The 21,383-nt window shown below is 44.2% G+C and overlaps 1 protein-coding gene across 1 annotated transcript; it reads left to right on the forward strand.

Annotated features, from left to right (window-relative positions):
* LOC133368667 (transmembrane protein 45B-like) lies at window positions 1-20,886 on the forward strand. Its single transcript, XM_061593164.1, has 6 exons — window positions 1-84; window positions 8,559-8,756; window positions 10,667-10,879; window positions 14,726-14,910; window positions 16,905-17,050; window positions 18,735-20,886. The coding sequence occupies exons 2-6, from the start codon at window positions 8,573-8,575 to the stop codon at window positions 18,862-18,864; spliced, it is 858 nt and encodes a 285-aa protein (XP_061449148.1). The 5' UTR covers window positions 1-84; window positions 8,559-8,572; the 3' UTR covers window positions 18,865-20,886.
* Window positions 20,887-21,383: the final 497 nt, after the last annotated feature.

The following is a 21,383-nucleotide window of genomic DNA, read 5'->3' on the forward strand; positions in this document are numbered from 1 at the left end:
GAACCTGCCTGCTGCAGTTCACCCTCTGAGTGTGACCTGGACAGGATCAGCTGGGCCTTCATAAACGAAGTAGCCACAACACCGGTAAGTACCCTGCTGTGCCCTCCTGGAAGGGAAGTGTATGATCATGTATGTCCTTATGGAGCTGCTATTCTGAAACATAATCTGGTTGAGGAAGAAGAGGAATGGGCAGGGACTGAAGCTGCACAGCTTCCAGCGCAGTAGCACATCTGTTGCTACTGATGTTTAGACTGTACCTTCATGTTCTGCTTGTGAGTTTCCCAGAGGTATCAGAGCTACCCTGGTGCAAATGGCTGGAGTGCCAGACTATGACCGGGGAGATCTCTGCTGGATTTATGCACAAGCTAAGTAAGCTACAGCTTCAGACCTCTAAATAAATAAATAAAAATTACTAAATTTCAAGTTTGGTGTAACTGGTTAAAAAAATTAAGGAAACGGGAAGCAAACTCAAAAACAGACATTATTGTTCTGATATGACAAAAATATTTTTTATTATTTCTATTTTAATTGTCCTTTCTGTTAGAATAATACACTGCTTCTTTTTGGTACTGATGTGGGGCCTCTTACCCTTGAAATAGCTAAGGGCTTCAACATGTCTTAATCCAGCCCTATTCAAACTCTCATCCAGACATAAAGCTCTCTGGATGATGATCTCGGTCTCTCTCTCTCACTCACTCATTCTTTTTCTCTCTCTTTCTCAGCCTAACTTACTTCAAAAGATTGTTGGGAGGATAAAAGTGGGGAGGAGGGCAAACTTTGTACACAACCTTGAGCTCTCTGAAGGCTTTGGGGGAAACAAGTGGGACTTGCAACAGAATGTTGCAGTGTGGAGTGTTCCTGTTCAGGATACTCCATTCCATTTTCCCTGGTTTATTGTACCCACACACACAATCAGTTAGCATTCCATAGCCACAGAGCATGCTCAAGATTAGTTGGATTTATTTGGGGGGGGGGAGAACCCTCCATTTGGTTTGGGAAACTTTTTTTTTTACTTCTGCAACCTTTCGTTTCCCTGAACTAGCCAATACCTCCCTCTTGTGTGCGGATGGTGCTATTATGACTACATAAGGACTAGCTCTTGGAGGACTGAGATTGCTGTTAATATATACAAAGAATAAATGAAATGGCCAGTCATGGATGGTCCCATAACTCTAGAATAAACCTTTGGTCTTATGTGTCAGGGCTTTTCTCACTGGATGCATGAGCGCCTTGGTTAGACTCTGAACAGATGGTTTTAGGATTGCTTATATGTCAATGTAGAGAGCTAATGTGGCGTAGTGGTTAGAGTGTTGGACTACAACGTGGGAGGCCAGGGTTCAAATCCCCCCTAGCCATGAAGCTCACTGGGTGACTCAGAGGAAGGCAATGGTAAACTACCACTGAATACCGTATTCATAGGGTCGCCATAAGTCGGAATTGACTTGAAGGCAGTCCATTTCATTTTTCATATGTCAATGTAGTTCTTGTGAATTCTCCAAAGACAAATTCTTTTCCAGCCAAACACAATTCTTTTGAGGATTTTCATTTTAGATAACGGGGTGGATATTTCATGATGAGCCTTTATGAAGGATCCTCTTCCACTCCCTCTAACCCCCTTTTGCTTCTCTGTTGTGGGCTATCTCCAGACTGCCAGTATTTTGCAGGAAGGATTCAGGTGCATACTGGAAGTTTGAGGTTGTGCAATTAAAATAGACTTATTTATTTTATATTTTATTTATTTATTTATTATACTTGTATACTGCCCCATAGCTGAAGCTCTCTGGGGGGTTTACAGTAACTAAAAACAAATACAATTTAAAATACATATTTTAAAAAACAATTTAAAACACAATTTAAAATTTTAAAACAATATAAAACACAAGCTAAAATGCCTGGGAGAAGAGGAAAGTCTTGACCTGGCGCCGAAAAGATAACAGTGTTGGCACCAGGCGCACCTTGTCAAACAGATCATTCCATAATTTGGGGGCCACCCAAAGCACTCTGTTGCAACTAAAGCACTCTGTTGCAACAAAACTGCTTTTAAAAAAGCCTGACTTTTTGCAGTTAGGAAAGCGACAGGGGAAATGCACTGAAAAGTTGTGGGATGAAGGAATGATTAACGGGAAGACATATAGACAACCTGCAGACCAGTGATGGCTGGTCACTGTGACTGGTTGGTGGCACCAGAGCCAATGGCAGGCAAAGCCAACTCATTCTAGGTTTGTCCCCATCCTCCTCCCTGCTGAGATCTACAGGGGCAACCCTGAGACTGAGGAGGAAGCTGGCAGACAGGGCCACCCCCTGGACCGGTTTTAGGTAAGGAGGTAGGCAAGTGAGGGCTGGCTGAGAGCAGACTGAGGTTGATGTGCCTCCCTTGCCCTAATGGAACAGCCTCCACTGCCGTAAGCAGATCAGGAGGTATGTTCATTGTCACATAGCCTCCCCGCAAACAAATCAGATCAAATGCTCGATAAAAAGCAGACGTCGTCTAACCTCCACAGACAACCTGAGCAAGCAAATCAGGACGAATGCTCACGAAACACCCAGAAGAGCCTCAGGTCTGGGAGTCCTCGTGGCAGGGACGAAGTTATTTCATGTCTTCACTGTAACATGAATAGCCAGCTAAGAACTCTCAAGATCTAGAATGCTTCTGGCTGGAAAACGTGAGCCAGATATCCCAAGGATGAAAGCAGATGCCTCTGGCTACTTTAGTACAGCTGAGGCAAAACAAGATGCAGGGAATCACTAGCTTTTCCCTACCAGTTTCCATTTTTCAGCCTTTGAATTGCTTTTGATACAAATGTATGGGGCGAGTTTATTTTAAGCATGGCACCCCAACATGAGTTTGACTGTCAGGCAGTTCCTTACAAAGTGCTGAACATCAGAGGGCACAGACAGAGGAGGAATATGTTTTGCACAGATTTACACACAGAATTTGGCCGTTCCAACCCTGTTGATCTTTGCCTGCATCGCTTGTATCAAATGCCCACTTGTCTCCAAGCTGCCCCTGCATGGTTGGTTGTTTTGATTAAAAAGCCCAACTAATTCTAAGCAATATTATACACACCATAAATACACACACACACACATAAAAATGTCAAGCCCCATGCCATACTATATTTCTGCAGCATAATTTCATAAATATTAATGTGTGTTTTATACAGCTTATATGTATTTTAATATGAATCTGTTTACATGCTGGTTATATTAGGAAACCTGGAGCATAAATGTGTATAATATGCATATAATATTATACATATAATAATGCATATATAATACAAGAATTGTTTATATATTTAGTAGAACCAGTGAAAAAATCACTCGCTTCTCATTGTGATCAAAGAGCAAGATGGGAATTAGGAAAAAAATCAATGCTGAGAAGCTTGACATTGGAATTTTCAGAAAATGCCATCCCTCAAGAGAGGAATTTGTGTCTCTTGCTGCTGCATCCTCAGTTTTCAGTTTAGGTCTGACAACGATCACTTTGACAATGCATCTTACTACTTTTTCATTTATTCTTTGGGCCAGGCTGAATGAGACATGACATTAATTGCATGAAAGCAACTAAACATGCACTTTTTAAAAACCAACTGCAAATAGCAGCCCCAGAGAAGTATCAGACCAGAGGGCATAGGGAGGAAGCATTTGACCCCTTTATCCCCTTGCCATACTCCTGCCTTTTTGCCACACGGTTCAAAATGATGTGCATGGGTAGGGGCAGCTTGCTTTGTCCTCCTAACCCTGTGAAGTAGGCTAGGAGAGCAACTGGCCCAACACTCTATTACATGACTCAGGTTTTCCATATCCGCACAAGTGACTGCACCTTCATTTAACTTCTTGGCAACACTTTCTGCCTTTAGGTTTCCCACTTTCCAGTTCTGCCTGCCCATTTCTTGACCCACCCAGCACAGCAACTGGAAATCTGTTTGCCCAGATGCTCAACACTCAGGATATGGAGACAGAAAAAGCAGATGAGGCCAGGTCTGCCTACATACCATACATTGAAAGCACATCCCCACCCCAAAAAATTAATCCTGGGAGCTGTAGTTTACCCCTCACAAAACTACAATTCCCAGCACTCTTAACCATTTGCAGTTCCTAGGATTTTCTGGGGTGGGGAATGTGTTTTAAATATATGGTTTGTACACAGCCCAGGAAGAATTGCTTCCAGGGCTCCTGCCTGGTCACTTGACTTGTGTCCCCCCTTCCCCTAGTATGACATTTCCCCCTCCGTGACTGAAATTTTCAGACAATATCCTTCCTTTCCCTCCCCCCACTTTTCAGTTGCTCCACGTCATCAGAAGTTCCATATATCTTCTCAATTGCCAAAGAGGCTGAGGTAGCACCAGTAGTATAGTGGCACCAGTATAGTATAGGGACACAGCCACGCCCCCTCCCCCTTTTTTTGCCTCTGGCTTGAGAATGAGATGCTTGTGAATGCCTTCTCCCACAACAACAGATATCCCTAGGAGCAAACAAGCATGAAAGAGGAATGTTAGCTACTGAGAAGAGTCTTCTCAGTGGTTGACTCACCTCCTTACATTCTGATCAACTCCAATCATCAGGAAAGGACAAGGACGCATTTTAGAAGACCCTTCTTGTTGGCTAACACACTCCCCTTTCATGCTGATTGACTTGTAGGATGCTGGAGACATAGGGACCCTGCCAGGAACCTGCTCCCAAAAAAGGTGAGGGGTGTAATATCTCCCTGGACCCTGGACAAATACACGCCTGGGAAGCACTACCAGAGACCTTCAAACTTAATCCAGATTTTCTCTTTTCATACAACCCACTTTCTCACTGGGTGTAAGGATCAAGAGCATGAGTCCAATGATCCATCTGCACATGGCAGCTGGTAGCTCCATGTCAGTGGGGCAATGAAATCAGCTCTGAGTTTTAGTCGAAACTTTCAAGGAGCTGTCCAAGGTGCTTAAAAGCTCCTTGAAAGTTCTGACTAAAACCCAGGGCAGATTCCATGGCCCCACTGACATGGAGCCACCACTGGTACACATGGGCCCACAGAGGCCTTCCCTGGTGTCTTCAGGGTACCTTCCTCTGACCTCTGAAATTAGACTTGAAAGAATCATTCTCTTGTAGGAAATTGAATAAGCTGCCTTATGTGTTTGGTTGTGTTTGGTGCCCAAGACTGTATCTCCGGTTTGCAAATGGACCCACAGACTCATAAAGGTTGGCAACCCCTTCAGCACCTTGGACAGTTCCTTGAAAGTTCAGACTAAAACCTGGAGCAGATTCCACTTCCCCAGTGACATGGAGCCACCAGTCACTACTGGCCACAAGCAGTTCGGCCTTTAATTCCAAGTTGAGGGATAGAACCCCAGTGGTATACACCTGTGCTTTCCCCAGTCAGGTGTGATAACATCAAGCACCCTGTTGGTGTCACTGTTACAATATCATAGCGATGACTCCACTGTAATCTTGGATTTATGCCAACACCATTGTTTTGTAATCTAAAAGCATCCTAAAAGTGAAAATGTGTTCCCTAAAGAGATCTGTGTATAAGTCTCTGTCATATGTCCCCAGTTCTCGGTTTAGTTTCTCTGTTTCTCTCTGTCATGGTTTTTTGACACTGCAGCTCAAATACTGAAAGAGCTAAATAGGATTTTGAGCCTGGCTGTGGTATTGGTACCCACCTAATTAATTGCCAGGTTGGAGAGGAAGTGCACAGTCCTACTTGCTGCAAGAGTGATGTTTTCTTTCTCTTGTGAAACACCTGGTGGCTTCCTTCTGCTCTCCTAAATCATGGGCAATTTTCCATTGCCACAACCGTAAGACTTTGCCCTTTTTTTTTTTTTGATAATCGTAGAGAGAGCTTTCAGGTATAAAGTGGCTTCCTGGTTTTGGTTGATGAAAGCAGCAGAGGGTGCCATTTCAAAGGGGGGCAAGGTTTTAAGTAAGGAAGGGGCAAACATTTATTCAGGAAAGGTTAACACAGAGACATACCCTTGAGTGAGGCTAAGCAGATGGAAAACATGCAATCCTTACTGAAAGTAAGTTACCCACTTGGCAGGCAGCAGGTATACATATTCAAGATTAAATTGCACAGAGAATCTGTATGTTTGAAAGACGGTTGTTGTGATTATGATTTTTTAGGCCTTATAATAACTACAAGCCAAGCCAAACAATAAATAAAACTCAAAGCAGAAAATCAGATTGAGTGCCAAATGGTCTCGGGGTGTGTGTGTGACAAATGTACCTCAATTTCATCCCTGCATTATTGTTTTTTAATTACATGTTTATTATAAGAACAATATAAGACCAAACCATACTATCAATGGGGAAACAAAGATCTTGGAAAGCCACAAATCGCTATCCTGGCTTATAGGCATTGGCTATGGGCAATAGAAAATGTTTGTTTGTTTGTTTGTTTGTAGAAGTATTTATATTCCACCATCTCATAAAATACCAGGGTGGTGTACAACAATAAACAATGAAACATGAAAATCCATTTAAACAGTACAAAATAATTATTAAAATGCCTGGCTAACCCAGAATAGTTTAAACAACTAAATAGGCCTGTCAACATAAAAGTCCTCACGAAACTCCTGAAAGGCAACAGCGGGCCATCCAGTGTTTCACATTGTTAAGACTTCCAAATTTCACATGTTGGTAGTGAACAATGCATGTCAGCATTATGGGCATAAGTATGTATGTCCCCGCACCGTTAGCTTCACCACAGTGATCTGTGGCAGTGAACTTTTGGTCTTCTACTACTTGCAGTATGATAGGAAGGAGATGTCTAAGCAATAGGGCAGCCCTCGTCTTCTGGTACAGTGCTGCACAGCTTCAGAACCATCCATTTTGAAGGGACCTCAAAAGTCATCTAGGCCAGCCCCTGCCGTTACAGGAAATGCATGCTAGTGGGAGAAAGAAAGAAAGAAAGAAAGCTATCTAGGTGGCCATCTAGCTTCAAAGGAAGCAGACTCCACCACCTTCCAAGGCAATCTTGGACAATTCGTATCACTGGAAGAGCAGAGTTCCCATATTTTTTAGACAAGTGTGCAACTCTCATTTTTTAAAAATTTCCATTTATAGACCATTTACTATCTAAAAGATCTCAAAGCGGTTTACAACAGAATACACAAGGTACAACAAAAAACATATCAAATTAATTTACAAAGCAGAATACATAAACATATCCATATATATAAACATATACATAAACACAGTGTAAAAGTCGGCAATCACCAGAGGAAGCCCACAAGCCGCCTTCCCTGCTCTATGAAAGTGTCGGAAAACTGAAATTATGTTGGCCATGAAGGAGGGCGACAAGCAGGTCAAAGGTTATCACTCCCCTGGCGCAGCTTGCCAGGCCCTGGTGCAGCTTCCAGCACTGCACACTGCAGAGTGGTGGAAGATAGTGAGAAGCATCACCACTCAATGGGCAAACTTTGCCCTGCACCCCCCCCAAAAAAAAGCATTGATGAAAGTGGGTACACCTTTGCAGGCTGTGAACACTCTTCCCCTCACTCATCCCCACATGCAGTTAAGTTAGCTGTAGGCCAAGCTCAGGAACTTCACTCAACTGTAATGTCTGCACTTTTCTCCTTTGCAGCATCACAGTACACTTGCATGCAGCAGAACAGCCATTGCACAACATTTCTCTACAACCCCCAAGGGGAAATATCCTTAGAGTCACTGCAGTCTTTCGTCCCCTTCTTCCCCCACCCCCATCGTTGAGTCCACAGTGTACCTCTCATTCACTCTTCTCTCTTATATCTTCACAAACACTTGCTGTGCATCTAGGGGCCCGTCTAGACATCCTTTTTATTCTGGATTTGTGATTATTCTGCTCATGAAGATATTGGGGCAGCTATACAAAATTCCGCTCGCAATACTGTGTGCACCTGCAAAAATTTCAGGGCAGCCACACTTCTTCATTTCCAACAGAGCTTCCTGCTGAAATCCTGTCACTTTTTCTACCACAAATGTTCCATACTGTTGATGTTTTGTCCCACCTCTGTGGTGCTGTGGCACAGGAGTGCCCCTCCATATAGCAATAATGTGGTAACACTGGGGAAACATCGCAGAACAGCTAATAAAGCAGAATGACGTGCAGACGGTCCAGTATAAATCCACCATAAGTCCACTATTAAATTGTATTTAAGGTTATATTTTCACATTGTTGTAACCCACCCTCGGACATTCGGGCGGAGGGTGGGTAATAAATGATGATGACAATGCATCAATGACAAGTTGCACAGCCCACCCACAGCAAAACAGTCTGGAGGACCATTAGGCAGCCTTTGCCAATCTGGTGCCCTTCCAGTGTTACTGACTACCCATGTTGGTTGGGGCTGGTGGAAGATGCAATCCAAAACATCTGCAGCACACCAGGTTAGCGAGGGCCACATAAGTGTGTAACTGATCCAGATTTCAGCCAGCGAAGGTGCGCCCATTATCCTCATGTTTCCCCCATTTTCCACATAGTTACCCAGTCGTTGCTGTCCAGGACATACTGGAAAGATGAAGGTTTTCACAGCCATATAATAAACGAAGCCACTGACATAACTCTGATTTTTTTTCATGTTGCATTCAAGGCTCAAGCGCAACAATGCCAAGTTTCGCTGGCAACACCCTTCGTGGGAGCTTCTTCCTGATGCTTGGCTTGTGGTGGTCCATCAAATACCCAATAAAGTACATTCTTCAAAAGCTGAATTCAGACAACCCTCCCAGCCGATGGAATCAGTGTATGGATATTATCGAAGGGACAGCCAAAGCATTCTTTGCTCTAGGAGGTACTACATCTCATGATATCTGTCTCCTTCTTCCACAAGATATATATATATGTATGTTCAGATAGTGGGTGCCTGCTGTATCTCAATAGGAATGTTGTTCCACAAAACATGGGCAGCTACACTGCATGGAACCTCTACTCTGAGCTGCTGTGGAGCAAATGTCTGATTTTTGAGGACTTTAAGGAGAAACCCTCCTGCAGAACGCAGAGACCTACTGGGTATATATCATGGGACAAAGTGGTCTCTCTCACGTAACCTGGTCCTGAGCTGTACAAGGCCTTCTATGTACTTATCAACACCTAGAACATAGCTTGGTAGCATATTAGGCAACCAGTGCAAATCCAGCAAGCAAGGTGTTCTATGCTGACAGTAATTTGTCCCCACAAGCAACCTAGCCGCCATGTTCTGCACCAGCTTCAGACCAACCTCATGGATAGGCCCCAGATACTTTCATGCCATGACACTGTGGCAACACAAGCCCTCTTATAATATTACATCATCAACAGAACTGGTTTAAATCATCTGCCATCGAGATGCCTTCTGTACATAAGCAATTGTACAGAGGGCTTGGTGTGTTAGGTTCACACAAAACAAAACAACACCTCTGAGATTTTTGGCGGTTTTTTAGTCCTTCACTGAAAATGACTTTTTTTCCAGGAGGCATTGGAGTTCCCACCAGGGACAAAAAAAGTCATGGCAGACTCCAAATGAACGTGGGAAACTCTTCAGTTTTGGAGGCAGTATTGCCTCTGAATACCAGTTGCTGGGGAACAGAAGTGGGAGGGTGCACTCTGGTCCTGTTTACGGTCTTCCCATCAGCATCTGGTTGACCAATGTGAGAACAAGATGCTGGAACAGATGGGCCACTGGCCTGATCCTGCAGGGTCTTCTTGTGTTCTTAAAGCATACCAGCTTTGGCTGATGTGAGAGCTACAGCTCTATCTAGAGAAAGCTGACCAGGTGACACATACATTGGTTATATCCAGACCAAGGATGGGATCCACTGGCGAGTGCCAGTTGAAAAGCATTCCATCGACTGAACTCTAATCCTTTGTCTGCTAGCCACTGCTTTTATAGATCTTTTTCCCCCCTCTAAATATATCAATATATCAATATTTTGAAATATCAATATTTGGAATATCAATAAATGAAAGGAAATATCAATAAAATTATTATGAATAGTCTAGAGGCTTTTTTAAAAAATCCATTTTTGAAAACAGCTGTGGAAAATCGCTACATAAAAATCCGATCTGCAATGATAGAGAAAAAGCAGATTAATGGAAATGTTATTTATTTATTTATTATTTTATTTATATCCCGCCCTTCCTCCCAGCAGGAGCCCAGGGCGGCAAATCCAAATCTGTACCGAATTAGTACCAAAATCCGTACCAAATTAGTACCAAATCCAAATTGGGCAGAATTCCAGCACATCCCTAATCCAGGCTAGATTACTGTAATTCAGGCGCATACTGCCTCCAACAGAAGAGGTAGGACATACAGCAGAAACTGTGGCTATAGCCACTGATAGCCTAATCTCTCTGCCTTGGGAAGACCAATCAATTGAAAAACTACTTCCAATCAAACAGCTGGGAAAACATGGGTTATTGACTTTTTCAACAAAAAAAGTTCTATGTCATCGAAGGAAAAGGTTCAGTGTGAAAAGCAGCAAACACTTGGCTTATCCTCAGTCTATGTGTGATTTGTAAAGATCCAAGTAAGGCTTGTTATTTGCTAAGCAATTAATGTATGAGTTAAAGGTCATTCTCACACTTGCTGAACTCTCGCTGTTATTTTTCCCCCCTTTGCATCTTATATCATATACGTCTCCCTTAAAATTTCTCCCAGTTCTTTGTTCTGTGAAGGAAACCTTAGCAAGAAGGGGAACTACTAAACTATGCCTTGTCTTGCAGGGATACTGGCTGAGCAGTTTGTCCCTGATGGACCCCACCTTTCTCTCTATGATAACAAGACCCAAGACTGGGTGCAGCTGATGCACTGGCAGCATATGACCATGTACCTGTTCTATGGCTTTTCTGGCGTGGTGGATGTTCTCATATATACACCACTCAAGTTGCCTGTGGGGTTAGATCGCCTCCTGGTGGCTCTGGCATTGTTTGCAGAAGGTTAGTAATAACACAGTGGCAAAAGGCCCAAGGCGTTAAGATGAACAAGCCAAAAGTGTCAGGATGGAAAATAGCAGATGCCCTCAACCAAATATACTTCTCAGTGATTGTTCTCCAAACTTTGCCAAGACATTTTGTTAACTGAGATGGAGGACAAGATGATATCCCCTCCTCCATTCCACACCAGGAGGGGTGGTCCTTGGACCTGGCCTCCTCACACCAGCATCACTACCACTTACTAGGACAGAACAGGGCTGTGTGGGTGCTCCAGTGGATATGATGGGTTGGCTATAGGAACATAGGAATCTGCCTTATACTGCTCCATCTAGTTCGTCTACACTGATTGGGCTCCTGCTGGGAGGAAGGGTGGGATACAAATTAAATAAATAATAATAGTAATAATAATTGGCAGCTGTTCTCCAGGGTTTTATGCAGAAGCCTCTCTCAGTCCTACCTGGACAGGCCAGGGATTGAACCTGGGACCTTCTGCATACAAGGCAGATGTTCTCCCACTGAGCTACGGAGATGTGCCCAACCTGTCCTGCCCTTACCAGATCCCTGCCATGCTCCTGCACCATCCTGGTATGCACCAGTGATGCTACTGCCAGGAGGCCAGGTACACAATGGCCCCCCTCTCTGCCTGCCAGCTCCTTCTGTTCCTCCTACAGAAGCCAACATCCACACTGGTAATGGGATAGCAGAGTCCCCCGCTGCACCTGAGTCAGCAGGTCCATTTAGAAGGCTCAAGAGAGGCTGCATGGCAGCAGAGGGGAACGGCTGAGGGGCTAAGGAGGAACAGCTGAGGGCTCTGCCACCTAAGGCCTCATTCTGCCTAATGGTAGAGCCAGCCCTGCTTTGAGGACGATGCCTTCTCTATCCAGTGTTGCTAATTGGCCCATTTTAACTAGCATAAGCTTAATTTTTAGTCTCTTAGAAGTTATTTGTTTGCTGCTTTTTTTTAAATCTCCAGCCTTTGTGTAACTCAACAGGCAATTTAAAGATGTGCATAGTTGTAAATGAATTAAAGAGCAGTAGGGCCCCGCTTTTCGGCAGCCCGCTTTTCGGCGTTCCACTAATACGTCAGCTAAAATTAGAGTAAGGCCCCACTCATACGGCGCTTGTTCTGCTTTTACAGTGTTTTTCTGATGTACTCATTTAGCAATAACCAGGTGCATGAGCTGCCTCATACTACTGAGTCACCCTATTGTGACGATCTTGACCCGTATCTGATCTTAAGATATTCTCAATATCTTAAGCAGCAGCAGAACTCTGGGGTTTTCCAGAGAGTATTTCCCCACCCCCAGCCCTGCTACTCAAGATCCTTTTCAATTTGAGGTGCCAAGCTTTGAGCACCGTCTCTTCTGCATGCAAAGCAGGTGGTCCACTACTGCACAGGGTTCTTCTCTTAAAAGGTAAAGGTGTCCCAGCACTTATAGTGCGAGTCGTTTCCGACTCTTAGGGTGACGTCTTGCGACGTTTACTAGGCAGAATGTATATATGGGGTGGGTTTGCCAGTTCCTTCCCCGGCCTTTCTTTACCCCCCAGCATATGCCAGGTACTCATTTTACCGACCACGGATGGATGGAAGGCTGAGTGGACCTCTACCCCTTTTACCAGAGATTCGACTTCCTCCTTCTGTTGGAATCGAACTCCGGTCATGAGCAGAGCTCTGGCTGCATTACCGCCGCTTACCACTCTGCGCCACGGAGGATCTTCCAGTTCTTCTCTTAGCTCGCTTTTCCAAAGGCTGTTGAAATGAAAAGCTTGGCTTTGTTCCGTGAACTCAACCTTAAATCAATTGCTATCAAGTATAAATGTTAGCAGTTTGACAAGAAAAGCATTCTTGCTACAATGGATGGAGAAGAAAAGCGTCCAGCTTACATTTTGAAGCAAACCTGCCTAATGTGCACTTTCCAAAACAGAATATGAATCAAAACACAGCTATGATTCATAATTCGCAGTTCTCTAAATTTTTGGTGCATTTCTCCAGCCGCAAAATGTGTACAGAAAAAGCATGTATTAAGAGAAAGTGTGCACAAAAAATAATATACAAAAATTCATTATATTAGGGGGAATTACTTGCAAACTAATGCAGAAATGGGTGAACTGAACTCAAGATTAGAAAAAAGAGACCCTGGGAGAAATCAACATTGACAGATCTGTCCATTCCTACTTGCTACTATTTTTCAATGTTGTTGCTTTAGTCTTGTCTCCCAGGGGTAGGCAACCTTATTTCACTTGAGGTCTGCATTCTGTCAGGGGTATCTGTCAATGCCACACACCAGCAGTGGGAGCGGCCAAAGCCAGCAGTGGGCAGGGCCAGAGCCAAAAGGGGATAGACCTAGCCTTTTCTCTTTTTCTAGGGGTGTTCATACATTACATTCAACTGTGTGCCCATGTACACAAATAGCGGAGCTATACATTCTTACAGTAATTCACATGTACTGTTCAATGAGTCTGGTCTGCGTAGCTGTGTACACAATAGTTGAGCTGTACACTCTTTCACACACTTGTTGTACCTGTGTTTGGTGTAATGTGTGAACAACCCTTTTTGTTACCCCTTTGTCTTTCTCTCCTTCTGCCACCTCTAATGAATAGCTGGCTATTATTATTATTACGGTATTTGCCTTCAAGCTGATTTTGACTTACGCAGACCCTATGAATCAGCAACCTCCAATAGCATCTTGTTATAAACCACCCACCTTCTAGAGCTGGATAGAACATTCCACATTGCGAAAGGTTTGAAGCTTCGGGGGCAGGAGCTGTCCCAAAGACTTGGGACAGACATTCCTGGGGAGGAAGGACTTTAGGAGGGTGCTGAGTAAACTTTCTAGGTGGTCTGAGGGCTTCTCCCCCCCCACCATTTTAACTGTGTTCAAGGCCCAAGTAGCTTGGAAGCCTGGCTACTGCACTGCACACTTTGAAAATGGGTCTAAAATGTTCCCAGAGGCATTCCTTGAGGAGGAAAAGATGGCTGCCCTCATGGGCACATTTTCAAAGTGCACAGCAGCAGCCAGACTGCTTTGCCACTTGGAACACAAGAAAAGAGAAAATAAAATTGGAAAAAGCTATCAGACCACCTAAGACTGTGTGCGCACCTTACATTTAATGTACATTATTTTCTCCAAAGAATGCTGGGATCTGTAGTTTGTTATGCATGCTGGGAACTGTAGCTCTGTGAAAGGTAAACTACAGTCCCCATGATTCTTTGGGTAAAATAATGTGTTTTAAATGTATGGTGTACATAGCTTAGATACTTCCTACCCACAAGTAAACTGATTCATGTCCCCAGATGTCTCTCCCCCACCTCTGCTGTTGGGAACAAGGCCCAATAAAGGTGGTGGCTTTTATCCAGCTCTAATTCCTTCATCATGAACCCTAGCCTAATGTGAACCTTCAGCCATCTCTTTGAGAACTACACTGTGTACACTTCAACAAGTACAGTGACCATCCTAGCCCAGTGCGAGAGACACAAGGAGCCACTCTTCAGTGATCCACAAGTACATTCTGTGGCTAAGAGCATTTCAAAGTTCAGAGAGCCGCAGTGCAAATCTTGCTGAGTAAAAATGGCACATTTGCATTGCATGTCTAGAGCATGGCAAGCCCAGGATATATGGAATGAGGAGCTAGGGTGGTATGCTCAAAATACTATCCGCTGCCACAGTCAAAAACAGGTTGCAAAGAAGATGTATGGAAGTGACTTTGGCTGCATACATAGAAAACCAAGGGAATTCTCTGTTTAATATGCTGGCTGGCTTCCCAATGCTTATTGATTTAAGAATCCTTGAAGGTCCAATTTTGCTAATGCTCCTGAGTAATCACCAACTGTGGTTTGGATTCTGGCAGGCTTCCTGTTCCATTTCCATGACTATAAGGATGCCATATTGACAGAACACCTCTACTCTCTCATGAATATCGCTATATTTGGAGCTGCCCTTTGTGCCTTGCTAGAAGTGTTCCAACGAGATCATACCCTCCTGCAGCTCTTCAGAGCCAGCCTTTTCATTCTCCAAGGATCCTGGTTTTGGCAGGTGAGTAGATGGGGAAGGGGGAGAAGATGCTCATGTTTAGCATTTAATGCCCAGGTCCATGGTATGCTTCAATCAATAATCCCCTGACTGTGTGCCAGAATGCAATTGTATGCTACAAGAAAATTGTGGCCATGAGAAATGCATTAGAATAATTGAAGGCCGCTGTGAACCAGTGGCACCATCAGGGCCAGAAGTCTAGGGCCTCACTCAGCAAAATGAGCAGGAGTATCCTTACAAGCAGCCAGGGTAAGTTTGAAGTAAGTGACATGATACACATTACTATCTAAAAAGGGTAGGGAGGAGACCATTAAGTCTAAAATTAACTAAAGGCAGAATCCAGAATCCAAAGTATCTCATCCACAAAAGGGGTTGTTTGCTGCATCCCTGCAAAATTGGCTCTTCTGGAAGGAAAGCAGGCCAGTCGGACCGCACTGGAGAAACAAATTCTATTGCTACATTGCATTAGAGGAAGAAGAGGCTGCCCATACTCTCTCTGAATGAGTCAGTGTTTTCAGCCAGGGGCATGCTCAGACAAGTGACTCACACAGAAACATAGGTGAGCTCCTCTGACAGCAGATAATTCTTATCCTACCACGCTCTATGGACATAATTACACATGACACTAAATATGCCACTTTCAGTTTCATGCATCTTTTTACAAAGCCAATTACCAGTTGCATAAAGAGGGAGCAGAACTGGGTTTGCAGCAAGCCAGGAGGAGAGTTAATCATATCCTTCCTGCCACAGTCCCAAGGAAAATCACACACACACACACACACACACACACACAAAGCTGTTATTTGCATTGGGACGGAAGCTCCCAGTGGCATCAAATGATAACATGCAAATAGCCATATTAGCAGGGATTTTTGGTGGGACCACAGCAAGGGACAAATTCAACCTGATGCAACAAAGTCATGATCATAGTCAGATTTCCCTGCCCCCCTAACCCGCAGCAGTTATTTTCAGTTCTAAAAAAGATTCATGCAATTAAAGCATCACACATTTAGCATCATCATGTGTACTTTGGCCCCAACCCTTTTCAGATGCAAGAGTGCCTTGTGCCTCCAGTCTTGGTTTGCAAAAACACTACACCACAGTGTAGTCTGAAATTTGGTCTGTTGCTTTAATGTGGTAAAGTGGTTTTGCTGCATGTTTCTCATTAATCATCAATCAGCCATTTAGGTGTTTGTCTTTGAGTTGATTTGGTAATTACATTTATAGAAACAATTACGCAAATCACAAATTTGCACAATGGATTGTTCAGACCACCATACATTTGTAAAATGTAAATGTACTGCCTTCAAGTCAATTCCGACTTATGGCGACCCTATGAATAGGGTTTTCATGAGGCTGAGAGGCAGTGACTGGCCCAAGGTCACCCAGTGCACCTCATGGCTGTGTGGAGATTCGAACCCTGGTCTCCCAGGTCGTAGTCCAACACCTTAACCACTACACCACACTGGCTCTCACCATACATTTAAGGCACATTATTTCCCCTAAAGAATCCTGGGAAGTGTTGTTTGTTAAGGGTGCTAGGAATTGTAGCTCTGTGACAGTACAGTCCCAGGATTCTTTGGGGGGGAAATAATGTGATTTAAATGTATTGGGGTGCATGCAGACATAGTGTCAGAGGACTTGCTAAGACTCACTAAGTCAGAGATGCTATCATGTGCATGTCCTACTTGTGGGCTTCTCAGAGGGCAAAACATACTAGACTTGATGTTCTTAATGAGTTATTATACCAGGGGTTGCCAACCTTTATGAGTCTGTTGGTCCATTTGCAAACTGTAGAAACAATCTTGGGCACCACACAACCAAGCACATAACGCAACTTGTTCAATTTCCTACAATGGAAGCTTCTTTCAAATCTAATTTCATTGGGGAGAGGAGGGGATCCTGTGGGCATGTGTACCAGTGGGCACCACGTGGGCAACCCCTATATTACACTCTTGTGGCTCTGGTTGATAGACTTATCTTTTTGGCTCCATCAGATTGGATTTGTCCTGTATCCACCATGGGGAGGTCCAGGCTGGAATCAAGAGGACTACAGAAATAAGAACTTCCTAACCATGTGTTTCTTTTGGCACTATGCAGTTGGTCTTCTAGTGATGGCAGTCAACGGCTTTGTTGGTCACCGGTGAGTTATTGTCATCAGGTGGGCAGCAGGCAGCCCAAATAATCCAATGATTGAAATGCTTCCTGTGGGAACAGCTAGCCAGGGATGGCTAGTGATAGCCCAAGGATGGGCAACATCACCCTCTTGGCTATGTTCAATTTATTCTACTTCGGGCAGGGATAGGCAGCCTGTGGGCCCTCCAGATGTTTCTGGTCTACGGCTTCCATCTTCCCTTACCATCAAGCTGGCAGGGCTAATGGGAGTTGGAGTCCCAACAACATCTGGAGGGCCACATATTCTCTAGAAAGTTTGGGCTGGGGAGAGGAAAACAAAAAAAGGAGTCTTCTCTCATGAGAACTAGGAAACTGCTTTGTACTGAGTCAGACCATTGGTCCATCTAACTCAATACACTGACTGGCAGCAGCTCTCCAGGGTTGCAGACGGGATTCTCTCCTAGCCCTACTTGGATATGCCAGGGAGTGACCTGGGACCTTCTGCATGCAAGGCAGACGCTCTCCCGCTGAGCTACAGCCTTCTCCCTTACCCACTCCCTACCTGTCTTATGATAGCCAACAGTAGCCAATTCCATACCAATACAGATGTGTAATGTGCATCTGGACTGTGTGATCTGCACTGAAAACAGCTTGGGATGAGTGTGGCATGCATTTAAAAGTGCAGCAGTTTGAAAATGAGCAAGTGTGCCTGCTTGGACTTAACATGTGGGTTGTTGTGTGCATCCCAATCGCCAAGTGGTGCAAGACCTCCAGGGGTTCCAGCGCTTACCCACGGTTTGGTTTCCTTGGAATGAAGGTCAGTGGAGACTGTGGTGTCTTTATGATATATTGTTCATTTACACACGTATACAACCTGAGCGTAAGATGGAAGGGTTCTCCGCATTAACAGTCCAACAGATCTTGCTTCTCCATTAGGCTTCTAGGGAATCTTCCAAGCCGTAGCTTGAGGTTCAGCACAGACAGCAAGCCTCTCTGTGTCTTTCCGGCTTCACCTCTGACTAACACATACAAAAACTACTTCTGGGAGGGGATCACTTTCCAGCAAGAGTCCCTGTAGCAGCAGAATTTTTCTGGACCACATTTTTATTGGCCCTTTCAGTGAACAAAGAAACTGACTTGGCCAGAACTATTAACTTATGAAAGAAACTAGTGTGGCTAGTCCAGCAAGTCCCTCTAATACAAACTACATATTTTACAGGCACAGGATTGTAGGCTCAGAAGGGACTCACAGATGTCATCCAGACCAACCCCACAATCCTATAACACATTATTTTATTTTCTAAATTCCTCCTCCTTTTCCACCCTTTGATCCCTCAGAGCAGTCCACATCCATATAAAACAGTTCAATTAATTTGTTTTGGCAAATGACCATTGCAAAAACATAATAGAATAGCAATGAAGGATAGGAAAATAAAACTGATCAGGCAGCAGTCAGAAAAATGCACACAAAGGAATCCCACAGTTATCAGCAGCCCAACATCAAGCAGTGCTCAACAGCATGCATCATGATTGATTGCAATCCACAATATATGCCAAACTACGTTTCTTTGGCATTGTTTTCCAACCATCATGGCAATAGTAGCCGAGGGAGTAAAGATGTATGCTGTTGTCGAATTCTTTTCACTTGCTGAACTGAATTTGTTTCTGCCTGATGCGTATTTCAATCTATTTTGGGGGTTGGATTTCTGCAGCTGCAGTCGTGGGTGTGGAGTCAACTATGGAAATTTTGACGTGGAACTTGACTTGACATGTTGCCTCTGGAAGAAGAATCGAACCCCGGATCCTGTCCTCCTACCAGACAACAGTTCAGAAGAAAAATGAAAAGTGTACCAACGTTCTTGAGCACATTGTTCCCTATTCTTCAAGCGCTTTTAAAGTTGACAAGATTTTAGTCCCCATTTTACATCAAGTGTACCCTTTATATTAAAACAACTACTGTAGCTAATGGTGAAAGGGGAGTATCTGTAAGTATCCTTTCACACAGTGGAGGGTGGTCCATTGGGGCGAGTGTAGCATTGCCCCATCAGCCTCAGTCTGCTCTCAGCCAACCCTCACCTGCCTACCTTATTTATTTATTTATTTATTATTTCAATTTATATACCGCCCTTAGCAGAATAGCTCTCAGGGCGGTGAACAAACAAGATAAAATACAATATATCATAATAAAAATCATAAAAACATATACAAACAAACAACAAAAAAACACTACAAAAACACAATACGACAAAAATTAAAAATATGGATTAAAAGATTAAAATGGTTAAGAAAATTAAAATGCCTGGGAGCATAAAAAGGTCTTTACCTGGCGCCGAAAAGATAGAAGTGTAGGCGCCAGGCGTACCTCTTCGGGGAGGCTGTTCCACAACTCAGGGGCCACCACAGAAAAGGCCCTAGATCTATAGAGTAACCACCCTCCGGGCTTCCTGATGGGTTGGTACCCGGAGGAGGGCCTTAGATTCTGAACGAAGTGAACGGGTAGGTTCGTATCGGGAGAGGCGTTCCACAAGGTATTGAGGTCCCACGCCGTGTAAGGCTTTATAGGTAAGAACCAGCACCTTGAATCTCGCCCGGAAGCAAATAGGAAGCCAGTGCAGACGCGCCAAGACAGGTGTTATATGCTAAGACCAACTGGTGCTCGTCAGTAGTCTGGCAGCTGCGTTCTGCACCAGCTGAAGCTTCCGAATTGTCTTCAGGGGCAGCCCTACGTAGAGCGCATTACAGTAATCCAATCTTGAAGTTACCAGAGCGTGAACAACGGAGGTGAGGTCGTCCCTGTCCAGATAGGGGCGTAGTTGGGCTACCAGACGAAGATGGTAAAACGCATTCCATGCCACCGAGGCCACTTGGGCCTCGAGAGACAGGGAAGAGTCGAGAAGAACCCCCAAACTACGTACCTGTTCCTTCAGGGGGAGTGTAACCCCATCCAGAACAGGGTTAACATCCACCATCTGAGCAGGGAAGGCATTCACCAACAATGTCTCGGTCTTGTCTGGATTGAGTCTCAGTTTATTAGCTCTCATATTACCTTCTTACTAACAGCCAGGTACAGGGGGTGGCACTGCCTGTCAGATTCCTCCTCCTCAGTCTCAGCAGGGAGGAGGATGGGGGCAAAACTCGAATTAGTTAGCTCTGTTTGTCATTGGCTCTGGTTCCACCTTCTGTTGGGCTCCCTGCCTTCTGCCCCACCTGCCCCAATGGGCACAAGCCCCCACTGCTCATGTATAGCAAACATGCTCATCCCAGCTCCTTCCCTAAAAAGATTTTTAAAATCCTGCACCACTGGGGAGGGAATTTATATTCCTGAGGCTCAAAGTGGGCACTGGGAGATGTCCTACTAATGAACTTTTTAAAAATAGCCATAAATACATTAATTCTGATTATCTTTGGAAGACTTTGTGTTTACATTACATGGGATGTGCAATTTTGTAATTAGATTTTGTCACAAGCATTGGGCTGGATGTCAAATTGCCCTGGTAAGATGAGTTGCAAAACCTTTTAGACATGAATATTATCAACATATTCTGGAATCCGTTAGAGCTACAGCCATATCTTGCAATATAGCTGGTCAGATCATTGTTCTGACTGGTATATTTGATATTTTATTGAAATTTATGTAAGCCGTTTGATACATATATGTGCATATGTATATACATGACTTGCTGATAAATATCTCATTTTTAAGAAAAGGTTAATTTTCTGTGAGTTTTTCAAGGGAACAGTCCAAGTGTCAAACCTTGATACCTCATTCAGATTCCACATAGGTACTGGTAACAAAGGTATTAAGTACTAGTACTAGTACTAGTAGTAGTACTAGTGTGTGTGTGTGTGTGTGTGTGTGTGTGTGTGTGTGTGTGTGTGTGTGTGTGTGTGTGTGTGTGTGTGTGTGTGTGTGTGTGTGTGTGTGTGTGTGTGTGTGTGTGTGTGTGTGTGTGTGTGTGTGTGTGTGTGTGTGTGTGTGTGTGTGTGTGTGTGTGTGTGTGTGTGTGTGTGTGTGTGTGTGTGTGTGTGTGTGTGTGTGTGTGTGTGTGTGTGTGTGTGTGTGAGAGAGAGAGAGAGAGAGAGAGAGAGAGAGAGAGAGAGAGAGAGAGAGAGAGAGAGAGAGAGAGAGAGAGAGAGAGAGAGAGTGTACACACATGTTCCCTGGCACAACTCACCACGGCCAAGTTTCTGCTAGTCCAAATGAAGGAAGCAGCATCTGGAATCTATTTAACTGGACTCTTCTTAAGACAGAGGTGGCCAAGATGTAATCCAGGGGTTCTATGTGGCTCCTGAAGCCACCCCATTTTCCAGCTCCATCACAGTTCCTCCCTCCCTATTTGTTTCCTCTTTATTTCCCCTGG

Source organism: Rhineura floridana, chromosome 12 (assembly GCF_030035675.1).
Source record: "Rhineura floridana isolate rRhiFlo1 chromosome 12, rRhiFlo1.hap2, whole genome shotgun sequence".
In the NCBI taxonomy this organism is placed as follows: domain Eukaryota; kingdom Metazoa; phylum Chordata; class Lepidosauria; order Squamata; family Rhineuridae; genus Rhineura; species Rhineura floridana.